The 20934-nt window shown below is 38.6% G+C and overlaps 1 protein-coding gene across 1 annotated transcript in view; it reads left to right on the forward strand.

The window, feature by feature from the left end:
* Mitofilin (inner membrane mitochondrial protein mitofilin) overlaps nucleotides 1-18765 on the forward strand; it is a 283542-nt gene extending 264777 nt beyond the window's left edge. The window contains exon 14 of the mRNA XM_090385394.1: nucleotides 17774-18765. Coding sequence (XP_090241520.1) covers nucleotides 17774-18399 — 626 coding nt within the window. The 3' untranslated portion in view covers nucleotides 18400-18765. The remainder of the gene's footprint in view (nucleotides 1-17773) is intronic.
* The last annotated feature ends 2169 nt before the right edge of the window (nucleotides 18766-20934 follow it).

A 20934-nucleotide genomic window follows, 5' to 3' on the forward strand; every position in this document is an offset into this window, starting at 1 on the left:
TAACTAAAATCTAAACTTTGTAAATTGATTGACTGAGTCAGCAAGCTCAAATAATGGCTAAATTCCTACAGTGGAATTGCTGTGAGTTCTGGTGAAATGTAAATGACACAGTCCTCCTGCAAAAGTATAAACCAGTTAGCCTTTGCTTGCAGATATATTTGAAAGAGATGTATTTTTCCAAATGATGATGCTACCTTTCTTTCATTTGTGAGGATAGCAGTTGAGATGCTGTCTTGGGCAACTCTACCACATTTCAGGCTTTGAAGCTTACAACCAGTTAAGAAGCAGTAGCAATCTGCCGTACAGTGCAATTTTTATTAACAGTCTGCTCCATATAATTTCCACATGAGACTTACATTCCCCAGACTGACCTTGATGACCTCATTATGCAGTTGCCATCTCCTGTAGTACTTCTTGGGAATTTTAAGTGACATAACACCCTGTGGAGGTAGTGCTGACATTAATGGAAAAGCAACATGTCGTAGAGCTTATGTTCACTGATAACGACCTCTGCCTTCCAAATGTGGGAACTAAGACCTTCTGTATGCCTACTCATGTTCTCTCCATTGATCTTTCTATCTTCTTCCTTTCTCTCTTCTATTCATTTACTTGGGTGGTTAGGGGGGACCCCTATTGAAGAAATCACTTCCCAGTAATAACTTTGTTACGTAGTGGGAGGCCATGTCTTCCTTTTAGGTTATTATGGTAGAAGATTGATCAGGCTGACTGGGATGCTTTTCAACATTTGGCAAAGTTTGGTATCACTACAGTCAGTCAGGAGCCTGTCAGTAATGTATATCACAGAAAATATTGTCCATGCATCTGCAGTTGCAATTCCAATAACATCTACCCAGTTTCCAACATTTTCAAAACCATGGTGGAATGGAGAATGCAGAGTATTCAAAAAGGTGCAGAATGAAGTTTGTGGGATATTCTGACATTATCCCACCACAGTCAATCTCCTAACCTTTAAATGTGCATGCACTGAGGCATGTTTTATTTACCTTCAGTCAATGGGATTTGTGTGTATTTTCCTCTTTCACATCCTCTGTTACCTCTATCCACCAACTCTAAGATGGTCTGAGATAAAAGTCTGGAAAATGAAGAGGAAAATACACATCACACCTTACATTGAACCTGGAATATAATGGATGTGGTATTGTAGATTCAATTGCAGTTGCCAGATCCCCTTGCAGAAACATTTTATAATGTTTCTCCAAAATTATCCTATTCCCCAGAGTTCCTGATCCTGAAAGAGAAAAATGAAAAGCAGAGACCTAATTTCAAATCAATTTCCTCATGAATCACATAATAACACTTAAAACTGATTCTTCAGGGAATCAGTTTTAAGTGTTTAAGTTTTAAGTGTTATCAGTTTTAATTCTACTACAGAACAAATTGCTCCAACTCTAAACAGTGCCCTCTGTATTGATGATTTTAGTATATTTTCCCAGTCATGCAACATGAGAATTATTGAAAGACAATTGCTACATGCCATTGATTACCTAAACCTCTCGACAGTGACTAATGGCTTCAGGTTCGTGCCACAAAATACTGTACATTTTTTGTTATAAGTGTAATCTTCACATTGAACGTGAATTGAGGCTTGGACAAAATGCTATTCCAATTGTACCTGAGACCAGATATTTGGGGCTTGTATTCAATGGAAAGTTGACATGTGTACAATGTATTCATTAATTATACTTCTTGGGGTGTGGAATGATGCACCTTACTGCACATCTATCATGCACTTGTGCATTCTAAATGGATTATGGATTCCAGGTATATACAGTGTTGCGTTATCCTATAGGGAAAAAAGACATCTGCCCGATCAGAGGTGGGGCCCCAGAATCACTGTTTCAAAAATCATTGCTATTTTTTGCTAATATTTTTAAGTTATTTTTATCAGAAACTGAACTTTCTACCTGCTAAGGTCAATGAACTTTACTTCAAGATTACAGTTTTTTTCAAAAATGGTTTTACTGATTTTGATGAAAATTTGTATTTAGTTCGTATTTCATATAATTTGTTTGTTTTGTTGTCGCAATAAAATGAAATTGAAAATGTTCTTTGTTAGTTTTTTCTTTAGATGGGCCCCAAATTCCATTTTGCCTTGGGCCCCCTGAAGGTATAACATGCTACTGGGTATATACATCTGCTAGATTCAGCCTACTCTGATAGCTGGATCCCATCCACCGTCATGCAATTAGTACTGATACAGGAACATCTCTATGTTGAAGCAAATTAACTATCATTATCATTTCGCTGGAAACAGTTGTCTGTACAGTATGCTTTCAAACTGAAATCCCTGCTAGACCACTCCATGTGGACATCGATTTTTGAGCCAGAGAAATCAGTACAACACCTGTCAAATTGTCAATCATCCATTCAGTATTCATATTCAAGGACTACTCAGAGATTTAGATACCATAGTAGACAAGGTTGCTGTTTCACCATGGCAACCCCCTTCCACCCTAGCATGCTCGTGTTTCAGAATGTAACTTCTCCCCTAACAATTGAGCGAAGGCTGACACTCCATCTTCTGTCTGCCTGCAACTCTACTTAGCACACTGAGCCAAACATTCTGACTTGTTTCCTGTCTACACAGACCATTTGAAGTCAAAATGTGTATGTGATTTGCAGCTGTCTTTCCAGACAGTATTGTGACAGTATTAGATTGTTAATGTAGTGATTTCAAACACTACAATATTCAAACAGATCTCCTGAATTCAGCATATTCATACAGAGTTGTAAATAATTGAGCTAGCCCTAGACCATATGCAAGCACACCACCACTGAAAATGCATTATGTACACAGATTGTCTAAATTTATTGGAGGACTTGTTTTTGATAAGATATAACCCTCATCCAAATCTGTTCTGGGTACAGCAGAGGCTATATTCCCTTTCTGAATTTGAATTTAATATTCACTTTTAGCTGGATTATCACCCACTGTAATTGGGGGAAATAATTCGGCTGACAGCTGTGATCCTGAATGATCTTTGTCCACTACTCCACTACACAGACTATTGGCTAGTAATACAAAATAAATGGTTCTTCCAGTGGCGACATTCATTGCATGAATGTTGGTTGCAAGCAAATTATACATGATTTCAGACATTAACTGTAATCAGACATTAGCAATCTAACCTGTGCATAAAGCGGAAGTTATTCTAGATCATCTCTGCACAGGACATAGTCATCTTACTTACTCATTTCTGCTGAGGGCTGATAATACTCCTATACATGGGAGCAGTGTAATACCATTGTAACAATTAAACACGTTTTTATCAAGTATCAAATTTTTAAATTTGCACACTGTTTATATTTTAACAGTTTTTACCATCTAAGTGAGCGTTCTACACTTAGATTTTAAGTAACAGAGAGAGAGAAAGAGAGAGAGAGAGGATACAAATTTTTACATTCTGTAAACTTATACAAATATACATAAATGTGTTTTTTTTTTCCTTTTTTTCCATACCTAAAATATATACAGCAGGCCCCTGTTATAACGCGGTTCGCTTTACGCTGATTCGCCATAACACTGTTCTTATATTATAACCCGTATCTGACTATAACGCCGTCACAGATCACTATAACACTCTTTTACAGATTGCATCCTTGGCATATTTAGCGAAATCGTTTCATTTGATGGAGTCAATAGCTTGAAAATGAATACCAAAACAGCATTAAAACGTTTCCCACGCTCAGTGAAATTTTCTCGCACGCTAATTTAATTGCAGTAAGTGACTTGTTACTTAGTTCCAAGATCAACATTTTAAAAAATGATCAAGTATATTGCTTGTAATATTTGCGTTATATGCATTTATCCGAAGTCTAGTCATCACTCAGTACAGTATTAGACATCGTTTGTAACGGACAGTTTACTTGAACATTGTATTGTAATTAATGCAACCAACGCAGTTACATTTTTGAAGAGTTAATAATGGCAGGTAAGAATGAAAAAGCAACGTCTGGATGCAGTACGAAGACTGTAAATGTAAGAAAAAGACTGAATTTGAAAATTAAATTAGACGTTTTGAAGCAAATTGATTCCGGTCAATGACAAGTGGATGTGTGCCATAATTTAGGACTTGCAAGTTTCACTGTAAGAACAATTATAAAAAAATAAAGAATTAATTTTAGCAGCGGGAAAGATAGCTGTTCCACTGCAAGCAACTAGTTCTAGGCCGGCTATTAGGATTGAAATGGAAAGACTTTAACTAATTTTATTGAAGATAATATCCAATGCATAATTCAGTTAAGTTAAATATTATAAAAGAGAGAGAGAGATTAGTCAATATGATGATCTGAAGAAAACTCACCTAAAAAAAAAAAAAAAAGTAGAACCATTTAAAACTCGTAAGGGCTAGTTGAATAGATTTAAAATCCAGGGAGACGCCGCAAGTGCAGATGGAGCCGAAACTTTCAAAAAATAACTTGTTAAAATTATTGAAGAGGGGTATTATGTGTTATACTTCTCAACAAGTTTTTAACATAGATGAAGCAGGACTTTTGTGAAAACGAATGCCTAAAAGAAGTTTCATACTGAAAGAAAAAAAAAAAAAAAAAAAAAAGCCAGATTTCAAAGCGGGAAAGTATCGGTTGGCTTTATTGTCGGGTGGTAATGCTGCGGGAGATACCTGTACTGTTATTATTTACCAGTTTTTAGTCCTATTTACTGCTTATTTATTTCATAACTTTGAAATGGTAACCAGTAACCTTTTGTGTATTTATTTTTTGACTTGGTGTATCATGGCCAAAACCACCAATGCACCATAAAAATTTAAACCAACAACAACCAAGTTGCTGTGGGGCTTAGGCAGGCTAAGACAGCCGACCGGGCTAGCCGAGTGGGTAAAGTACCTGCCCGGCAACCCAAAGGTCGCGGGTTCGATTCTCGCCTCGGGCTTGGATCAAAAAGTACTGCAAAAACCTTGGGAGGTGCAATATGGCCACAGAAGCCGATGCGCCAACAACTACCAAATCAAAAAAAAAAAAAAAGGCTAAGACAGATTATGAAAAGTCCTTAGATAAGAGTGCAAAGAAAAGCATGCAAAGAATTCTTTGCATGTGTTAACAGTAGAAGGAAAGGGATAAATCATAATGGTCCACTGGTCAAAGGGATAAATCACAATGGTCCACTGATGAATATTGGTCATCCTGTGCATATTACTGATAAACTAAATTTTTAATCAACGTTAATACATGAGGAAGTTTTTAGAGATGGGGTTAGCAGAAGTCTTTGAAATGCTGATTGGGAGTTAAATTATTTTATAATAACAGAAAGTAAGGTTATAGAGAAATTGTTGCAGCTAAAAGTGAACAAAGCACCTGGAACTGATGAAATCTAACCAATTATATTAAAAGAGGCTGCAGAGCAGTATTAGCATTAGCATTAGCAGAGGCATATGATGCAAGAAAGCAAGCTTATTCAGCATCAGCCAAAAAAAACCCACTCCCATTTCACCCCTCCGTTCGTTCGAAATACCTGTCCAGTTGAGCTTTAAACTTGTTTAGGCTATCAACTTCAACAACAAGTGATGGAAGTCGGTTCCACCAACCAACCACCCGCTGGCCAAAGGCAAATTTCCGCACATCTATCCGACATCCGTCCTTCCTCAATTTGAATTTATGCCCTCTGAGGTGATTATTCTGAGAAAGATGAAGAATCCCATTGGCATTGAGCATGCTCAAACCATTCAAAGCCTTATACACCTCTATCAGATCACCTCGCCGGTGCCTAGTCTCCAAACTCTGTAATTTGCAAAACTTAAGCCTTTCTTCGTAAGAGCAACCCTTTGTTCCATTTACTAATCTTGTTGCCCTTCTCTGTACCCGTTCCAGCAGCTCTACATCCTTCTTGAAATGAGGTCTCCAGACCTGTATACAGTACTCAAGATGTGGCCTTACCATTGCCTTATACAAGGGAATAATCACCTCCTTATCCCTGCTAGAAAAATTCCTGTATATCATTGACAAGACACCATGAGCTACTCTTGCAGCTCGTCTGCACTGCTCAGAGAACTTCATATCTGCCTGCACAATTACCCCCAGGTCCTTTTCATTCTCCACCACTGTCAGTGTAGTACCGCAGAGTTGATACGTTGCTCTGGGGTTACTGTTTCCCATATGCAGCACTTTACATTTGTCGATGTTAAACCTCATTTGCCACCTCTCAGCCCATCTGTTCAACCTTTCCAGATCCTGTTGCAGCAGCATAGCGTCAGTATTGTCCTTAACGACCCTGCCAACCTTTGTATCATCTGCAAACTTGGGCATTAAACTTGATACCCCATCATCAATATCATTCATAAACACCGAAAACAAAAACGGACCCAACACTGAACCTTGAGAAACTCCACTAATAACATTAGTCCACGTTGAGCAGTGTCCATTGATTACCACTCTCTGTCTTCTGCCACTCAACCATCCCCTTATCCATAGCAGCAATTTGCCTCCAATGCCACACTGCTCCAATTTGTGCAGCAGTCTTCCATGTGCAACAGTATCAAAAGCCTTTCTAAGATCCAAATATATAATATCAAAGTTATTCCCTGCATCCAGTTCTTTTGTGACTACATCATAGTATCCAATCAAATTGGTCAGGCAAGACCTGCCCTTAACAAAACCATGCTGCGTCTGAGCTATAACTGAATTCTTGTCTAGATGATCCTGCAGTGCTTCTTTAACCAGTGCCTCCATTAATTTACCTGGAACAGAAGTTAAACTAACAGGTCTATAATTACTTGTGTCAGCCTTTGATCCTCCTTTGTGAATTGGGGTTACATTTGCACATCTCCAGTCTATGGGTACCTCCCCTGAGTCCAAAGAAGCTCTCATAATTATGGCTAGGGGTTTGCATACTTCCTTTGCTGCCTCCTTTAATATAACTGGATAGATCCCATCCACCCCAGGTGCCTTTTTTATGTTTATCCTCAACAATCTCTCCTCCACTTTCCTCTCAGTTATTACAAAATCATCCAGCTCACTGCCAATGTTTACTTTACCTACATCATTCTCCTTCCTGAATAACTCCTCATGCGTGAATGTAGATGCAAAATACTCGTTTAGATTGTTAGCCACCTGAGCAGGATCCTCAACTGTTGAACCATCAATATCCAGTGGACCAATCTGATTCATCCCTTTCCTTTTCGAGTTCAAGTATGTAAAGAACTCTTTTCTGTTTTTCTTTGCATCCTTTGCCAAGGATTTTTCATAGTCTGCCTTTGCCTGCCTAATCTCCTTTGTGACTTGGTTACAGACCAACTTATATCTATCATAGGCTTCCATGTCACCCATTAATTTGTATGTATCCCATGCATTTTTCTTCTCTGCCACATGTCTCATTAGTTCATCTGACAACCATTTAGGCCTAAACCTTGAACAATATTTCTTAGTTGGTATGTAAAGCCTGGTAGCCTCCAAGATTAGTTCCTTGAATGCTTCCCATTTTGAGTTTGCTGTTGGTAACATCATCAGTTGGTCCCACTGTATAGAATTTAAATACTGTCTCAGACCATCATAGTCGCCTTTACGAAAACAAAAACCCTTCCCTTTACCTCTGATGGTAGTTACCTCCTTGAGTAAATCCCACTTCAACACACTGTGATCACTGCCACCTAGTGGTTCATTTATCTGCAGGTTCTTAATGCATGAAGAATCACTACTGATAATCAGATCAAGAGTATTGCTCCCTCTTGTTGCCTCACGAACATGCTGATGTAGAAAACAATCATCCAATAAATCCACAAAAGCCTTGCTAGTGTGCGAGTGACCAACCCACAAATTCCAGTCAATATCTGGGAAATTAAAGTCCCCCATTATAAGACTCTCTGATTTACTGGCCCACTCTATTTCCCTGTACAATATCTTATTATACTCATCAGAGTCATTAGGCCTATAGCACACTCCTACTCTCAATTTTGATTTCCCTATGCTTATGTCACACCAAACTGACTCGACACTGCCCTGTCCATCGATGTCGACTGGCTTCACTTCCTTGGACTTTGTGTTTCTTAATTAATAGCATAACCCCTCCTCCCCTCCTGTCCTGTCTATCCTTTCTATACACATTGTATTCCCCAAATTCCAGTTCCGCCTTACTTATATCTGTGTGACACCACGTCTCTGATATCCCAACAATATCTGCCTTTGATGTTTTGAGCAATACCTCAAATTCATCAAATTTATTTACCAAACTCCTAGCATTGGTGTACACGCAGGTATACATGCACCTGTTTCTATTCTTAGCTACTCTAACACAACCCATGTGTTTACTTGCCTTTGGCCTTAATAATGAAAGAGATTTCAATTCAGGAGAAGTACCTATAGATTGGAGCTGTGCAAATGTATCTCTATTTACAAGGGTGGTTCAAAGGGTGAACTGGGTAACTGTGGACCTGTCAGTTTAACCTCTGTGCAATTGAAAACAATGGAGTCATTAGTTAAAGAAGGTAATGCAAGATCATCTTCATAATCATGGAGTTATAAGGCAATCACAGTAGGGGATTATTAAAGGGAAATCTTGCCAAACAAAATTGATTAATTACTATGAAGTTGTCGCAAAGGAACTAGATGTAAGAGTATCCTTTTCCTTGTAACAACTGTGTGTGTGTGTGTGGCAACTTTGTTGCAATGCATCTTTAACCAGTGACTATTATTTTACCTGGAACAGAAGTTAAACTAACTGGTCTGTAATTACTCTTAGATCTGCCTTTGTGAATTGGCGATACATTTGCATAACTCCAGTCTGTGGGGACTTTCCCTGAGTCCAAAGATGCTCTTGTAATTATGGCTAAGGGTTTGCTTACTATCTTTGCTGCCTCCTTTAATATAACTGGATAGATCCCATCCACCCCAGATACCTTTCTTATGTTTAACTTGAAAAATTTTGCTTCCACTTTGCTCTTAGTTTTTACAAAATCATTAAGTACCCTGTTACAGTTTGATAAACTTCTGGCATTCTCCTCCCTCAGTAACTCACCATGTGTGACTTTAGATGCAAAATACCCATTCAGTTTGTCAGCTATCTGAGCATGATCATCAACACTGCAACCATCGATATCAAGTGGACCAATCTGATTCATCCCCTTCCTTCTAGAGTTTATATAACTAAAGAAGTTCTTGCTGTTTTTTCTTAGCATCCTTTGCCAATAATTTCTCTTAATCTGCCTTCACTTGCCTAACCTCCTTTGTGATTTGATTACAAACTAGCTTATATCTACCATAGGCTTCTGTGTTGCGTGATAATTTATATGCATCCCATATATTTTTCTTCTCTGCCACAAGTCTCATTAGTTTATCTGGCATCCATTTAGGCTTAAACCCTGAAAAGTATTTCTTAATCAGTATGAAAAGCCTAGTAGCTTCCACGATTACTTTCCATTTATAAATTGCTGTTGGTAACATCATCAGTTGGTCCCACTGTACAGAATTTAAAAATTGTCTGACACCACTGTAGTCACCTCTACAAAAGCAAAAAGACTTCCCTTTACCCCTGATGGAAGTTATGTCTTTAAGAAAAGTCCATATCAGTACACTGTGGTCACTACCACCTAATGGTTCCTTTATCTGCAAATTCTTAATGCATGATTAATCACTCACGATAACCAGATCAACAGTATTACTCTCTCTTGTTGCCTCTTTAACATGTTGCTGTAGAAAACAATCATCCAGTAAATCCACAAAAGTCTTGCTGGTGTTGCGAGTGACCAACCCACAAATTCCAGTCAATATCTGGGAAGTTAAAATTCCCCATTATTAGGCACTCTGATTTACTGGCTCATTCTATTTCTCTATACAGTTGTTTGTTGTATTCATCAGAATCATTAGGCCTATTCACACTCCTACTCTCATATTTGCTTTCCCATTGCTTATGTCACCAAACTGACTCAATATTGCACTGACCATCTGTGTCAACTGGATGCAGTTCCTTCGATTTTATTTGTTCTAGGAGTCCACAAACATTTCACAAGTTGCACATTTTTTAATGCTATGATACATTGCAGAATCGCCCCCTTCAGTCCTATTCCACCTATCCTTTTTAACAGCAGAGCCTCCTGCCTCCCTGTCCTTCCTGTACACATTGTACTCCCCAGATCCCAATTCTGCACTTCTTATATCTGTGTGACACCAGGTCACTGATATCCACTGATTTGCCTTTGATGTCTTGACCACCACTTCAAGTTCATCAAGTTTATTTAATATACTCTTAGCATTGGTGTACATGCAAGTATACATGCACCTATTCTTACTCTTAGTTACCCTAACACAGCCCATGTATTTATTTGTTCCGCGATGACCCGGGTTGAGTAGTCGGAAAAGGGTGAAGAAGGGAGAGGGGAAAAGTAAGAATTTCCCCTAGCATTTTTGCTTTGCTGTTATGGGCATTGCATCAGGCATCCATGGAAAATTTACTTATTTTCGCTGATTGCAATAAAGATATTATATACATGAATTTCCTGCTTCATTGTATTACACTTATAGTTTGGGATTTTGGAAATTGTAGTTTTTTTTTGGCTAAAAAAAGGTAGGAAATGGAAAGAAAGGGGTTTCACTCGGAAATCCAGGTGCGTGACTACCTTTTCCCTTTAATAGAGGTACTGGATTGAGGGGGGGGGGGAGTTTATGTACTGTCATTAAAATTTAACTTATATGATATTTGTTTTAGGACCCATTCTTCAGAGATTATTATTGGTCTATGTATGTTTATTGATCTGTTTGTTGATCTCATTGCTAGTGTCTCACTGGTTTCTAATTTAAATTTTGTGAATTGTTTATCAATTATTATCGTGTGCTCGAAGGATCACCACTTAGACACAGGACATTATCCCTCCTTCGAAAACGTGATAATAATTGGCAAACAAGACAAAATTTAAATTAGAAATCAGTGAGACACTAGCAATGAGATCAACAAACAGATCAATAAACATACATAGACCAATAATAATCTCTGAAGAATGGGTCCTAAAACAAATATCATATAAGTTAAATTTTAACGACAGAACATAAACCCCCTTCCCAATCCAGTACCTCTATTAACGGGAAAAGGTAGTCACGCACCTGGATTTCCGAGTGAAACCCCTTTCTTTTCATTTACTACCTTTTTTTAGCCAAAAAAAAAAAAAAAAACCCACAATTTCCAAAATCCCAAACTATAAGTGTAATACGATGAGGCGGGTAATTCATGTATATAATATCTTTATTGTAATCAGCAAAAATAAGTAAATTTTACATGGATGCCTGATGCAATGCCCATAACAGCAAAAATGCTAGGGGAAATTCTTCCTTTTGCCTTCCCCCTTCTTCACCCTTTTCCGACTACTCAACCTCTCACCACGCTTTTGAAAGACGGCCTCGACATGTATTCACCCTCCTTTGAAGATGGTATTAATGATAAGCCCCATCAGGCTTCAGGACATCATCTTCCTTTATGCCTACAATTACTCCCCATGCAAGGATTTAGAACAAAAGCTGGCTTTTCCTTCGTCCTCATTTCATATAATTGCAATTTCAACACCTTCTGAATTACGCCGTCCCTGAAGAAAACCCAGTAAGAGAAGAAAACCCCTTCTGCCTTAAAATAAAATATATAATATTCTTAAAATTTAATATTCCTTTAAATTTTTCCAAAAAATAGCCTATACTACCCTTTTCAAAAAATCCACAAAGTTTATTTTAAACCCATAATGAGATCGCAGATCCTCTACAAGGAAAAATTACAATAAATTATTAGCATTTGTCCGATTTTACGAAAATTAGCGGGTTTCGAATACTCAAGTTGTCTGTCCGACTGTCTAATAAAGTTTCGAGACTTTAGGACCTCCACATATTTTTACTCTATCTCCTACTCTTAATGTGATTAGTGCTAATGTGTACAACAATATCACCCTTTTTGCCCTTAAAAGATGATATCTGCTCTACAACTTCATCAACTTTTGCTTCTGGCAGACATACCATGGTTCTATTCCACCTATCCTTTAAGCACAATATATTTCCCATCTCTCTGACAATTGAGACACCGACAATAATGCCGACCAGGCTAGCCGGGTGAGTAAAATGCCTGCCTGGCAACCCAAAGGTCGCAGGTTCGATTCCCGCCTCGAGCTTGGATCAAAGTACTGAAAAAACCTTGGGAGGTGCATTATGGCCACAGAAGCCTATGCACCAACAACTACCAAAAAAAAAAAAAAAAAAAAAAAAAACCCGACAATAACTAGTTCCTGTGGTACCAGCGCATTCTGCCTTGAAGATTGCCACAGTATTGCCTGATGCACAAGAGTGAGCCTTGGCGTTGTTGGGCAGCTGAGAATTTGATGGGTCTCTATTTTAATTCATTCGAGGGAATCTACACTACTCTTCAAACTCTCATAGATGTGCATCAGAATGATGAGTTGGCATCTAATTTCTTGTCTTTCTCTGCGCCTACCACACACACACAACATCCTCCTTGTCTTGTTCCAGAAAGTCCGCAAATATTTCATGTTGCATATTTTTTGTAGGCTATGATGCGTCGCAAAATTCCCCCCTTCTGTTCACTCCAAGCAACAGTACTCCTGGTACTTTGTGCCCATTGCTTTGCTGCTCTTGTCTAGGGCATGATTTCTGTTTAAATACGAATTAATTAATTATCAATGAAAATTAAAAATCACTGAAAAAACAGACCATGCTGCAAAAAATTCTAACCGATGAGCCTTGCACAATCACTCCAGTGCCAAATTAATTGAGAAGGTTCTCATCATGTACTACCTTTTATTGTGTCAAATTTCACTTTCAAATTAAACCCTAACTCACAACTTTTTTTTTTTTTTTTTTCCAAAATTGACTTGTACTTTAGCATTAGCATTAGTAGAGGCATATGATACAAGAAAGCAAGCTTATGCAGAATTAGCCAAAAAAAACAAAAAAAAAAACCTGCTCCCATTTCACCCCTCCATTCGTTCCAAATACCTGTCCAGCTCAGCCTTAAATTTATTTAGACTATCAACTTCCACAACAAAAGATGGAAGTCTGTTCCACCAATCAACTACCCGCTGGCTAAAGGCAAACCTCCACACATCTATCCTACAACCGTCTTTCTTCAATTTCAATTTATGCCCTCTCAGGTAATTATTCTGAACAAGAGGAAGAGTCCCAACAGCATTGAGCATGCTCAAACCATTCAGAGCTTTATACATCTGAATCAGATCACCTCGCAGATGCCTAGTCTCCAGACACTGTAATCTGCAAAATTTAAGCCTTTCTTCTTAAGAGCAACCCTTCCTTCCATTCACTAATCTTGTTGTCCTTCTCTGTACTCGTTCCAACAGCTATACATCCTACTTCAAATGAGGCCTTACAGACCTGTATACAGTACTCACGGTGTGGCCTGACCATTGCCTTATACAAGGGGATAATCACCACTTTATCCCTGCTAGAAAAATTCCTGTATATCATTGACAAGACACCATGAGTTACTCTTGCAGACCATTTGCACTGCTCAGAAAAATTCATATCTGCCTGCACAAATACCCCCAGGTCCTTTTCATTCCATACTACTGTCAGTGTAATACCACAGAGTTGATACGTTACTCTGGGATTACTGTTTCCCATATCTAGTACTTTACATTTGTCAAGGTTAAACTTCATTTAGCACATCTCAGCCTATCTGCTCAACTTTTCTAGATCCTGTTGCAGCAGTGTACTTAACAACACTGCCAACCTTTGTATCATCTGTAAACTTGGGCATTAAGCCTGATATATTATCATTAATATCATTTATAAATACAGAAAACAACAATGGACCAAATACTGAACCCCGAGGGACTCCACTAATAACATTAGTCCGCGAAGAGCAGTGTCCATTGATTGCCACTCTCTGTCTTCTCCCCCTCAACCATCCCTTTATCCATAGCAGCAATTTGCCTCCAATGCCCCACACTGCTCCAATTTGTGCAGCAGTCTTTCATGGTCTACAGTATCAAAAGCTTTTCTAAGATCCAAATATATGATTTCAAAGTTGTTCCCTGCATCCAGTTCGTTTGTGACCACATCATAGTATCCAATCAAATTGGTCAGACAAGACTTCCCCTTAACAAAACCATGCTGTGTCCAAGCATTAACTGAAGTCAGTGCTTCTTTAACCAGTGCCTCCATTAAGTTCCCTGGAAGAGAAGTTACCAACATGTCTATAATTACTTGTGTCACTCTTTGATTCTCTGTGAATTGGGGTCACATTTGCACATCTCCAGTCCATGGGTACCTCCCTCAAGTCCAAGGAAGCTTTCATAATTATGGCTAAGGGTTTGCTTACTTCCTTTGCTGCCTCCTCTAATTTAACTGGATAGATCCCATCCACCCCGGGTGCCTTTTTTATGTTTATCTTCAACAATTTCTCCTCCACTTTCCTCTCAGTTATAACAGAATCATCTAGCTCACTGCCAGAGTTTAATTCACCTCTGGCATTCTCCTCCCTGAATAACTCCTCATGTGTGAATGTAGATTCAAAATACTAATTTAGTTTGTTAGCCACCTGAGAAGGATCATCAATAGTTGAACCATCAATATCCAGTGGACCAATCTGATACATCCCTTTACTTCTAGAGTTTACATAGGTAAAGAACTCTTTACTATTTTTCTTTGCATCCTTTGCCAAAGATTTCTCATAATTTGCCTTTGCCTGCCTAATCTCCTTTGCGACTTGGTTACAGACCAGCTTATATCTGTCATAGGCTTCCATTTCACCCATTAATTTATATGTATCCCATGCATTTTCCTTCTCTGCCACATGTCTCATTAGTTCATCTGACATTCATTTAGGCCTAAACCTTGAACAATATTTCTTTGTTGGCATGTAGATCCTAGTAGCTTCCAAGATTAATTCTTTCTATGCCTCCCATTTTGAATTTGCTGTTGGTAACATCATCAGTTGGTCCCACCATATAGAATTTAAATACTGTCTCAGACCACCGGAGTTGCCTTTACAAAAGCAAAAACCCTTCCCTTTACCCCTGATGGTAGTTACCTCTTTAAGTAAATCCCACTTCAGCACACTGTGATCACTGCCACCTAGTGGTTCATATATCTGCAGATTCTTGATGCATGGAGAATCACTACTGATAATCAGATCAAGAGTATTACTCCCTCTAGTTGCCTCCCAAACATGCTGATGTAGAAAACAATCATCCAATAAATCCATAAAAGCGTTGCTATTGTGTGAGTGACCAACCCAAAAATTCCAGTCAATATCCAGGAAATTAAAATCCCCCATTATAAGACTCTCTGATTTACTGGCCCACTCTATTTCCCTGTACAGTTTTTTATTATACTCAGCTGTTATTTTTTTGTTATTTGGTTTTTAGGAGCATTAGCAACTAAGGCCATATTGCTCTGCGATGGTCATTCCCTGACCTTTCCGCATTCTCCGTGTTTGGTGGTGACGGGCTCGAACCCCGGTCTAATCAAGAAGCATGTGCTATGCACTGCTGCTCCTTCCCACCTGGCTACGGAGGCGCCATTTATACTCATTGGGGTCATTAGGCCTATAACACACTCCTACTCTCAATTTTGATCTCCCAATGCTTATGTCACACCAAACTGACTCGACACTGCACTGTCCAGCGATTTTGACTGGCTGCACTTCCTTGGATTTTTTTTTTTTTTTAAGTAATAGCATAACCCCTCCTCCCTTCCTGTCCTTCCTATACACATTGTACTCTCCAAATTCTAGTTCTGCATTCCTTATACCTGTGTGACACGACGTCTCTGATATCCCAACAATATCTGCCTTTGATGTTTGACCAACACCTCAAAGTCATCAAATTTATTTTCCAAACTCCTTTGGTGTATATGCAAGTATACATGCACCTGTTCCTATTCTTAGCTACCTTAATGCAACCGATGTGTTTACTTGTACCGCAATGACTCCTAGCAGCCTCTGAAATACCCTTCATCTTGTTTTGCAGGCTGCTGCTCATTCCAATAGGAGCAGTGCAAGAATCACTTCCACCTCTGCCAGTGGCTACTGTTAATCTATTTTTTTTTTTTTTTTATGAAAACCCCAAACACGAAAGGTATCAAAACCTATTGTAATTAGTACCGTGCATGGGTTGAAGGAGAAGTATGGGGGGGGATGCCGGAAACTTTGCTTTAGAGACTAAACATGGTTTCACCACTTCAAGCCTCCAATAAGCAAAGTGGTGGTATTTCATCGGTTGATGAAAGTCATCTACTTGTATCCCCCCCCCAAGTTAGCAGTTTTCCGACCCACCTAACACTGCCTCGATAGTATCAGCACTTACTTGTTAAATAAGTCTGCAGATCTACTCTGAATGTCATTAGTGCCAACGTGTATAACAATTTTGATATCATCTTTTAAGGCACCCTTTAAAGATGATCTGCTGTACAAAATTATCAACTTTTGCCTAGCAGACATCCAGTCCTATTCCACCTATCCTTTTTACACAGTATATTACCCGTCTCCCTGACAATAGTGTCCATGACAATAACTAACTTCTGTAGAACCCTTGCATTCTGCTTTGGTGAATGCCGCTATGTTGCCTGATGCACAAGAATGAGTTCTGGCATTGAGCTAGACAGCTGAAAGCTTGATGGGTCCCCCATTTTAATACCTTCAAGGGCATCTACTTGATTCTTAAAACTCTCATAAGCACCCATCAAGAACGCTGAGTTGCTACCTAATTTATTGACACTCTCTGCACCTACCACACACAAAGACATATTCCTGGGCTAGATCGTATCCTGTTCCAGAAAGTTCTGCAAACACTTCATAAGCTGCACATTTTTTTAGGCTGTGACGCAGGTCACAGCCTAAAAAAATGTGTAACGCAGTTCCACTGATAATTTGGACGTAATTTCCACGAGCGTAGTTTCAAATTTCCTGTGTCGGCGCACCGACCTGCCGCTACGGTTTTGGTGGCGTTGGTTGCAGCATCAGCTGTTGGTGAGAACTCATAAACACTGGCTTAATGTCCTGTTAGTTTAACTTCTATTTCAGAGAAAATAATGGAGTCACTGTAGGATCATCTAGACAAGGCTGCAGTAACAGCTCAGAGAGAGAGCACGGAGTTTGTTAAGGGGAAGTCCCGTCTGAAAACTTGATTGGATACCACGATGTGATCACAAAGGAACCAGATACAAAAAATCAATTTTAATATCACACATCAGGGCTTCAGGGAAGCTTCCGACACTGCTGCACACAGAAAACCACTGCACAAATTGGAGCAGCATGGCACCAAGGGCAAGCCGCTGCCATGGACAAAGGGATGGTTGAGTGGGAGAAGACAGAGAGTGGTAAACAATGGCCACTGCTCTTTGCACCAGGGTTCGGTGTTGGGCTCCTTGTTGGTACTGCATTCATTAGTGATGCTGATGAAGGCATATGAGACCCAATGTCCAAGTTTGCAGACGATACAAAGGCCGGCAGGGCCGCCAATGACAGTAAAGACAGCACGCTACTTCACCAGAATCCAGAAAAGTTAGGTACATGGGCTAGGAGGTGGCAAATGAAGTTCCAACTTCGACAAATGTAAAGTACTGCAGTAATCTCAAAGTAACGTACCAACTGTGTGGCACCACACTCAGGATAGTGGAGTATGTTTTACTTTGTCCAGTATTTTTTTCTTGTTTTAAACATTAAAAGTATTAGATAACATGTGTAACATTTTATGAAATATAATTTTCAGAACTGAACTCTGTTGAGTTTGTACTTTTGTATATACATTTTTATTGCTTATTATTATAAATATTCTTTTTTATATGTATTTAATTTTAGCTCGAGAGGAGTTAGACAGAGCATCGAACAAGGCTCAAGAGCTGTGGCTTGCATGCCAAGCTATGAAACAGGCTATTAAAATAGAATTATCAGATGATGAATATCAACCTAAATCATTACATAAAGAAATCACTGCTCTAAAGAAAGCTGCCGGAGAAAATAATAGTTATATTTCTGCTATCTTAGAAAGTATGCCACATGAAGCTGCTACACGTGGGATATATACCGAAGATGCATTAAAACATCGTTTTGAGAAGGTAGATGGGATATGTAAGCGTGCTGCCTTAATTGGTGAAAATGGTGGTAGCTTGTATCTCTATCTGATTTCATATTTACAATCACTTGTCTACATTGATAAGAAACACATATCTAAATATGAACTGGAGGACAAAGCCCGTGTTAATCCCAAGGAATGGAGTACCTTTGATATCCTGTCTAGAGTACGTTATTGTGTTCATCATGACAATCTTGAACAAGCATTGCGTTATGCAAATCAATTACGTGGTGAACCACGCAGCATTGCTCGAGACTGGATGAGGGAAGTTAGGTTGCTACTGGAAACAAGACAGGCAACTGATGCTTTAATTGCACATGCAGCAGCAGTAGGAATTCAAGTTTATCACTAAGCTAAAGCTTTACTTATAGAATTGGGCATTGTGATTTTCATTTCGCTTGCCAAAAAATATATAGACTGATTTCTGATACTGTGGAGTAGTGTTTTCATTTTAATACCTCTTTTTAAAGAAGAAAATGGTTCTATAAAATGGACATAGATTATATTAGATGTAACAAGTACCTTGTTGTGGTACAGTGTGTTTATGATGCCCTGTCAGTTATATGGATCTATAATGACACAGATAGAGATTCCACTGCTATGTGTAACTGGTTGGCTGTCTGAATTTGAATTGAAATAAATACAGCCATCCATTGTTGCAGAACTTATAATTTTCAATGTGTATATTACAAAAGAAATAAAAAGATTTTTATACTCACTGTGTGTGAATTAAAAACAAAACAAAACTCTCAGCATTTCTGATTAAATAACAGCTACTGATGAATACTGTAAATCTTGTAATAAATCAGCTATTGTAATTTTGTTTATGGGTTAAGACAGGGATTGTTTTGTTTCATAAATGATGAGTGTTGTTATGAAGTAAAAGAAATAATTCTAATTTTGATTTTCATATAAATCTGTTTTAATTATAATTGACCACAATAAATCAGAATTTCAATTTAGATTACACAGTATAAAAATTCGTACGAGTCATTATTAACTTAATTACTGTCTAATTGCACAGAATTGTTGTGAAACTTAAGATGTTACATGAGTATGTAATAAAACTTACAGAACTAAAAATATAAAATTTTTTTTCAGAAACTTGTTCTATATTTTTTAGAGGAAATGAGCCAATGTAAGAAAAAGGAGTACAAATATAAATAAATAAATAAAGTTATTATTCTTGTGTTGTTTATAGGAAATCTGACTAACTTCGGTATATCCAACTCTGTGGTTTAGTGAGTACTGTTCTGCTAGGTGTTGATTATATTTAGTTTACTAAGTACAATTGAATATTTAAAATACAAAATGATACTATTTAATTCTGTATTGAAAAAATAAAATGTACAAACAGCAACAGCAGAGATCTCTGGTCCACCAGGAGGTAGCAATTTTCAGTGATCTATTAGCATTAGCAAAGGCACATGATGCAAGAAAGCAAGCTTATATAGCATCAGCCAAAAAAAAAAAAAAAAAAATTCCCCTTATTTCACCCATCCACTCACTCCAAATGTTTGTCTACTTCTGCCTTGAATCTGTTTAGGCTATCGACTTCTACAACAAAAGATGGAAGTTTGTTCCACCAATCAACCACCCACTGGCTGAAGGCAAACTTCCGTACATCTATCCTATAACCGTCTTTCCTCAATTTGAATTTATGCCCTCTCAGGCAATTATTCCGAGCAAGAGGAAGAATCCCATCCGCATTGAGTATGCTCAAATCATTCAATGGTTTATACACCTCAATCAGATCACCTCGCAGGTGCCTAGTCTCCAGACACCGTAATTTGCAAAACTTAAGCCTTTCTTCGTAAGAGTAACCCTTTTATTCCATTCACTAATCTTGTTGCCCTCTCTATACCCGTTCCAACAGCTCTACATCCTTCTTAAAATGAGGCCTCCAGACCTGTATACAGTACTCAAGGTATGGCCTGACAATTGCCTTATACAAGGGGATAATCACATCCTTATCCCTGCTAGAAAAATTCCTGTATATCATTGACAAGACACCATGAGCTACTCTTGCAGACCATCTGCTCAGCTCAGAAAACTTCATATCTGGTTGCACAATTACCCCCAGGTCCTTTTCATTCTCTACCACTGTCAGTGTGGTACAATAGAGTTGATACGTTACTCTGGGATTACTGCTTCCCATATGTAGTACTTTACATTTGTCAAGGTTAAACTTCATTTGCCACCTCTCAGTCCATCTGCTCAATGTTTCTAGATCCTCTTGCAGTAGATACTGTCATTTGCGTCATTAACAACCCTGCTAACCTTTGCATTCTCTGCAAACTTGGACTGATAAGCCTGATATACCATCACTAATATCACTTATAAATACAGAAAACAACAATGGACCCAACACTGAACCCTGAGAGACTCCACTAATAACATTAGTCCACGAAGAGCAGTGTCCATTCATAACCACTCTCTGTCTTCTCCCACTCAACCATCCCTTTATCCAAAGCAGCAATTTGCCTCCAATGCCCCAATTTGTGCAGCAGTCTTAGATGTGCAACAGCATTAAAAGCTTTTCTAAGATCCAAATATATGATATCAAAGTTATTCCCTGCATCCAGTTCCTTTGTGACTACGTCATAGTATCCAATCAAATTAGTCAGACAAGACTTCCCCTTAACAAACCCATGCTGTGTCCAAGCCATAACTGAAGTCTTGTCTAGATGATCCTGCAGTGCTTCTTTAACCAGTGCCTCCATTAATTTCCCTGGAACAGAAGTTACTAGCAGATCTATAATTACTTGTGTTGCCCTTTGATCCTCTGTGAATTGGGGTCACATTTGCACATCTCCAGTCCATGGGTACTTCCTTTGCTGCCTCCTTTAATATAACTGGATAGATTCCATCCACCCCGGGTGCCTTT

The sequence above is a fragment of the Mastigoproctus giganteus genome, chromosome 11 (assembly GCF_048544385.1).
Source record: "Mastigoproctus giganteus isolate SK-2022 chromosome 11, ASM4854438v1, whole genome shotgun sequence".
NCBI classification, from domain to species: Eukaryota; Metazoa; Arthropoda; class Arachnida; order Uropygi; family Thelyphonidae; genus Mastigoproctus; species Mastigoproctus giganteus.